The following is a 6,867-nucleotide window of genomic DNA, read 5'->3' as shown; positions in this document are numbered from 1 at the left end:
ATACACACACTGGTACGGTCATATTGCACTTTCATTTACAAAATATAATTGTCACCTCTACTTTTTAAAAATTAGAACTTTCTTTCACCAATGATTCCCAATTTGACTTGGATAATTCTCACTAATGCAAGATAATGAATCTAACCCATTTCATATTTTTTAAAGAATAAAAAGTATTGACACTTTTCCTATCCATATTCCTTTAAAAATTCCCAAAGGTTCTTTTTGTAAGTTGAATTATAATATTAATAAATCATATAATATATACTCAAACATACATTAATAGTACGATTTAATAGTGCACATTATATGTAGTAACGATGTTAAAATCAAATAATTAATAAAATATTATATAAATAATTTAAATTCAAATTATATGTCATGCATTAGAATCACATAGGAAAAGGAAAACTACAGTTGAGAATTATTATATATATAAATCAATATCATTGGTTTTGTTTATTTATGTTGATGTGATACAATATCTCTATTAAGGTCAAAGACACTCATAATTAATCTAGCAAATGAAGTGGGTACTCCACCAAAAAAAAACATAGTTAATTAAGAATATAATCCAACTTCCTTATCTCTTGAACTGCAATAACCCAATGATTTTTTGTACTATCTCACACACTTCCATTTATATGAAATTCTCTTTTTTATTTAGAATTTAATGTGTCTTTCAATAGATTATGGAATCTGAGAATTATGCAGGCACTAGAACAACAATTTAAAGATTAAATCATAGTTACTTTTGATTTTTTTTCTACCCCAAATAAAACATCGAATAAAAAGAAACTTTTTAAACCAATATGTATATTCAGAAACTTTGTAGAAAAAAAAATAAGGAGGAAAGTAGCATCAATGTTTTAACATGGATCCACCTTTCTTGCATTAAGTGAGTATAATAATGCTATATGTGAAATGAGAATAAATTCCACCCCAAAATTAAATTTACATTGGTCCCATGCATTTTATATCTCAACTTCTACACTAAGGTAGCTAATTACATAAAAAAGAGTAAAAAACAACAGAAGAATCCAAACATATCTCTCAAAGTTCATAATGCTAAAATTTAATTAAAATCTAAAATAAATATATAAAAAGGTGGTAAAAGAAAAGTTGGGATACTTGGTCTCATATTGCCTTCAAGTTTCTTATAAATTGCTACCCTTCCTCACTTGTGATCTTCCACATTTTTCAATCCATTTTCTCTCTCTACGTATAGAGAAAAAAGAATTCAAAATCTAGAATCCAATATTCCCTTTCTTCTTCTGCATATTTTCAGCCAAAACTTCCACATATTTTCCCGGTAATTTACACCTCCAATTCCCTATAACTGAACTCGTTTCTCACACGCCAAAGTCTTTCTTTATTTATGTTCTCACTCTCACACCTTTTTTACTATAAATAACAAATGCAGGTTCTCTCCAAGCCTTACCTCAACGCAATGACGAACCAAAAATTGGTCATTCCCGACGCGAAATCAGGCATTCCGATGGCCTTTCCCATCGCAATGCCCGACTCGGCCCTCTTCCCCCTCAGCGGGAACCGCCTCCCGCTGAAGAAGCTCCTCAAGAAGCTCGGCCCCAATGCGAACGGAGCCCGGATCAACGCCCTGCTCGACTCGATGAGGGCCTCCTCTCCCACCAGACGGCCCTCGGACGCCGAGGACCGCGCCTCTTGGAATGTAAGTATTTCCCCTTTTAAAAAAAAATGTCTGTCAGGACAGCAGTATGGTCAGTCTAACTGCTGTCCTGACCGTTTTTTATGACGAGTGTGGCTGACGCGCACGTGCGTGCAGCTCCACCACCCGTCGGCTCTGACGATGTTCGAGGAGATCGAGGCGGCCGCCACAGGCAAGCAGATAGTGGTTTTCTTGGACTACGACGGGACCCTCTCACCGATCGTCGAGGACCCCGACCGCGCCTTCATCACCAGTGAGGTTTGTCGCCTTCGCCGCCGCCAACAAAATTAAAAAGAAATTTAACTAAATATGCATTTTTTTCTCTATGACAGATGAGAGAAGCTGTGAGAGATGTTGCGAAATTGTTCCCTTCCGCCATTGTTAGTGGGAGGTGCAGAGCTAAGGTACATTTTAATTTTAACTTAGTTTATTTCAATAAATTGGTAAATTAATGTGAGTGATTATACATTCTTGAAAACTTGATTTTAATTAATTTTTTGTATTTTGAAGGTGTATGATTTCGTACAATTGACGGAGCTTTACTACGCCGGTAGCCATGGAATGGACATTAAAGGGCCATCAAAAGGGCATAAATCACAAAAAAGAGTGAGTTAAAAATTAAATCGTTTTCTTAAAAATTGTCACAAAAATTTATTTTTCTTGCAATTTTTTTCTTATGTTAAATGTGTGTAATGTTCAGGGAAATCAAACAGTCCTATGCCAGCCTGCAAGGGCATTTCTGCCTATAATTGATGAGGTAAATTTAACCAAATTATTTTTTTTAATTACATGTTTAATAATAATTTGAAATTGGTCTGAAAAAAAATGTTGCTTACTTATTTTTCAGGTATACAAAGCTTTGATAGAGCAAGTGAAGCACATTCCTGGAGCTAAAGTGGAGAACAACAGATTCTGCCTCTCCGTTCACTATCGCTGTGTGGAGGAAAAGGTATGAAAATCCAACCGCGAACTATTTGTTTGTTTCTAGCAATACAATGGGCTCATCTTGGAAAGTGCTTTTGACAGAAATGGGTCGAGTTGGCTGATCAAGTGAAGTTGGTGATCAAGGACTACTCGCAGCTCAGGGTGACTCACGGTAGAAAAGTGTTCGAGATTCGCCCGACTATTAAGTGGGACAAGGGGAACGCGGTCGAGTTCTTGTTGGAGTCGTTGGGGTTCGATGAGTCCAGTGATGTGTTCCCCATCTATGTTGGCGATGATAGAACTGACGAAGATGCTTTTAGAGTAAGTCATAGTTTCACATGTGTAATTTTGTTTTATTTTTTGTGTTCGGTATTTTTTTCATGATTGATAAGATATGTGATTGAATCTCGGGTTTTTAGGTTTTGCGAGAGAGGGATCAAGGACTAGGAATCCTAGTATCGAAAGGTCCAAAAGAAACAAATGCTTCCTACACTTTGCAAGAACCCATGGAGGTAAATATAAATCAAATACGTATATAAAAATTTTTGTGAAATTTTTTTATTTTATTAGTTTTGAAGTGATTAATTAACATGAAATTTTATGATATAATTGACAGGTTATGGACTTCCTAAGACGATTGGTGGAGTGGAAGAAGGTGTCTTTGTTTAGACAATAGTAATTGTAGAGATAGGGTTGAATTTCTGTAATTGTTCTTTTTTTCATTTTTTTGGTAATTTTTTCAATTGTAAATTAATCCCCAAGGGGTTATTATTATGCATTTTTATAAATTTTCAAGTAATTTGGCATATTCTTGGATGAGATCCAGTGTTCCACAAATTTTTATATGACAGTATAATACACAACTATACGGTCTCTACCCATACTAATACAAATTTCTAAATTGATAAAGAAATTAGAAAGATTAAAGTCCTGTTTAAATGACTACTATAAAAATTTTAACTAAAGCTAAAAATATGATATAGGAAATCCATATGTGGGGGCATCAGATTTGGTGCTGAACCTCAAATGGAAAATTCTGACAAAACTTGGAAACTGTACAAAATATTGCAATAAATTTGAGACCAACTGCTTATGTTTCTAAATCTAATAGGTGCAACAAGATCTGTATAATCTTTAATTATTGGTTCTATATTATATTTCTTTAAAAACAAATAACTTTTCCCACCTTCTTAATTGGTGTAACATCGAAAATTGCAAATAAGAATTAAAATAAGCAGTACAAGAGAACTGTTTTAGTTGGTCAAGATTAAAGGGTAAAAGTCAGAACAGTTGGACCTGTTTTAAATATTCAAAATTCATTTTGACAGGCTAATAAAATTCAAAAGGAAATTAATTATAGATCTTACTCGAAACATCATGTTAGGCCCTATTTGTATATTGTAGTTATTTACTTTTTATAATTAATTTAGAGTAATTAATCATCAATATCATACATTTTTATTAAGTTCTAGTTTTATTATGTGATTTTAGAAAATTAATTATATCGATTTGCAATCATCACTTGTTCATATGAAAAATAACCTTGATTGATTGAAAAATATCAACGAGATTAGTATTACATATAAGTATTCAATTTTTTTTGTTATTGGTGATTCCGAACAAATTCAAAAGTTTTTGACCGATTCTTAAAATTGCGGGAGGAATTAGTATTGAATAAACTTCATGATTTTTCCGATAATTTACCCATTATTTTAACATGCTCTAGTCACTAGGTTGTGGTATTTTACTAGTGATTTTGGATAAATATTTGTTTTTATCTATACATTAATTTTATCAATTTATTATTACTATTATTTATAGTTTAAATTGCTTAGTCGCCGATTTTCTAAGATTTTTTAATTAATGTGTTGTAACGCATCCAAGAAAATGTCATTTGAATGACATAATCAATGAGGTCAGCACCTTGTTAATAATTGAGAAATTATAAGTCTCAAGACTCAACGATGCTTAATAATCTACTGCTCCCAAATTAAAGAGCTTGATGACCTGAATTATTAGTGTACCTGGACCTTTTCTAGTACTACTACTATTTTTATTATAATAAAGTTGTTGTTTTAGACTTGCATATACATTAATATATTTTCAAACAAAAAAAAATACCCCATATTTTGCCTCGAAATGCTTACTGCACATTTTATTTTACTTTTTTTTTCACAACAAATAAGATCTTGGTACCATATATCCACAAATTTCATATGAAAGTTCATATACAATAATAAAATCTTAATAAATCAAACAATTTCTCGAATATTGCAAAATTTCATGTGAATGCATTGTATATTTTCTTTTTTTTTATAGAAAGGAGGAAATTACAGCTGAAGTCAAGAGAGCTCGAACTCGACACCTCATACAATAATAGCTAAGCTCCTTGCCACTAGAACAAAGGCTCTGGACTTGTATATTTTCTTAATTAGGTACTCGTAATATGTAGTGCAGTAAGACATATTTTACCAAATTGTTATATATTCCGCTAATATTTCAACTAATATTTCTTAAAACTCGTATATCAAAAAAGTAAAACACGAAGATGATTGGTACTCAATTGATTGTAAATAAGGTTTGTGAAAAAAGAAAATTAAATAACTCAATCGTACGCGTTTGACAAAAATAATAATACGATCTAGATTATTTCACTTAGTTAATCGCGATTACACGATATGACATGACATGACATGACAGTGACACATTCCTAATATTTTATTTGACTAATGAAACTCCACAATCGCAATAGTTCTTGTTAGAATTGCCACTCATACAATAATTGTGAGATCCTGATTACATCGCTCTGGCTTATGACTCAATTACTCAATTTCCAAACATTCGACAACGAAAATTGTCAACAAACAAACAATCGAACAATTTGGATAAGCTTCACCCCATCTTAGATTTCTTGTGATCACATTGATTTGATTATTTATCCCTCTTAATTTATCTATTAAGTTATAGTACCTGCAAATTTATTTAAATGTGTACGAACCAATGATGATGGTCAGACACGTCGAGTAGTTCCTCAAGTGAGGGATAATGGCATGCACATGCATTGATCCACTTGAAACATTTAAAGGTGTATAACTTTAGGCTTCAAGAAAAGTGTGTTTCTTGATTCTTGATCCATTTTTTTTGCTTATATAAATATTAGTAATATTTGAAAGCATCTTAACAGTTGTAAAGACACTTGGGACAGAGAAACTTAAGAGCCCAGCAAGATTCTAACAAAAATAATTTTGAATGTTAGAAGAATATGCATCACTGTCTCTATTAGAAGTGAAAAATATTTGTTGGTTTGAACTAATAGATTAATATACATGGATGCACGTGCAAATGTGTTTACATTTGATGTGTTGTCAAGCAATGATCGATGGTTCCCACAAATGTAACTCATGTGGTCACGGTACAAAAATCATGGTCAGCGTCGAAAGAGAGAAGTAGTGCGATGACGGTCACTAACAATAGATGATAGATAAAGAACGTAAGTGAACCCCTATAAGCAAACACACACCTTGTGAGGAAGGGGCTTAAGCCCCACCACAAACCTCTTAATTTTTTTTTAATCATCAAAGTTGTCAAAATTGTTAAAAATTATCTTTAGCTCTTACGAAGTTGACGCTACTAAAATCAATTTGATCCATATGAGTGAATAAAGGACTAAAATTACATAAAGAAAAAGAATAAAGAGACTTTCCTTCAGGGTTCGAGAGAAGAATAGGAAGAAAAATACTACTTCCTATGTCTGCCACTGAGAGTCTCATTTCTTGGCAGCACGTGTTTTAAGAAATGTGAATAAAATTGAGTGGAAAAAGGTTAGTGGAATATAAGTCTCAGTTGCATATATTAGTTTTAAATGAAATGTGAGTGAAATAAATTAGTAGAACGTGAGACTATATTACCATTTATAGTAAAAATGAATCAGGACTTTTATTCGTTGACAGACTAAAATAAGTTTTTTGGGGCCTCGTGAGCCGATGACTGATTTGGCCTACCCCTGACCACAATTGCATATTCCATTGTAATTGTGTAGTAAATCTTTCATTAAATTTGAATAGTAATATCATAATTCACTCATAATGTCGTGCAAAATAGTTCGAAGATAACAGTAACAAATCATTAGTAGAGGCTTGATAAGTCGTATTCTAGGCCTCGGTTACTGGTCAGTATGACAGGTTTAAATGATTATATTTGCAAAGCAGTTGCTCAAAGTGTGCAGGATAAGTGTTCTGGCCAGTAGGGAAGTTCCG

General features: G+C 32.7%; 1 protein-coding gene across 1 annotated transcript; it reads left to right on the top strand.

The window, feature by feature from the left end:
• The first annotated feature begins 1,165 nt into the window (after nt 1-1,165).
• LOC121765972 (probable trehalose-phosphate phosphatase D) lies at nt 1,166-3,430 on the top strand. Its single transcript, XM_042162277.1, has 10 exons — nt 1,166-1,312; nt 1,424-1,690; nt 1,805-1,945; nt 2,020-2,091; nt 2,198-2,293; nt 2,388-2,444; nt 2,535-2,636; nt 2,714-2,932; nt 3,031-3,123; nt 3,228-3,430. Exons 2-10 carry the CDS (start codon nt 1,451-1,453, stop codon nt 3,285-3,287), a joined length of 1,080 nt encoding a protein of 359 aa, XP_042018211.1. The 5' UTR covers nt 1,166-1,312; nt 1,424-1,450; the 3' UTR covers nt 3,288-3,430.
• Nucleotides 3,431-6,867: the final 3,437 nt, after the last annotated feature.

This window comes from Salvia splendens, chromosome 14 (assembly GCF_004379255.2).
Source record: "Salvia splendens isolate huo1 chromosome 14, SspV2, whole genome shotgun sequence".
In the NCBI taxonomy this organism is placed as follows: Eukaryota; Viridiplantae; Streptophyta; class Magnoliopsida; order Lamiales; family Lamiaceae; genus Salvia; species Salvia splendens.
Note: the sequence above shows the minus strand (reverse complement) of the source record. Positions and strands in the feature narration are given on the sequence as shown.

Excerpts from the sequence above, each read along its gene's own strand:
- LOC121765972 (XM_042162277.1), top strand. The coding sequence starts at position 1,451 with ATGACGAACCAAAAATTGGTCATTCCCGACGCGAAATCAGGCATTCCG. Across the intron at positions 1,946-2,019 it reads GCGCCTTCATCACCAGTGAG|ATGAGAGAAGCTGTGAGAGA; the intron begins GTTTGTCGCCTT and ends TCTCTATGACAG. Across the intron at positions 2,294-2,387 it reads GGCATAAATCACAAAAAAGA|GGAAATCAAACAGTCCTATG; the intron begins GTGAGTTAAAAA and ends TGTAATGTTCAG.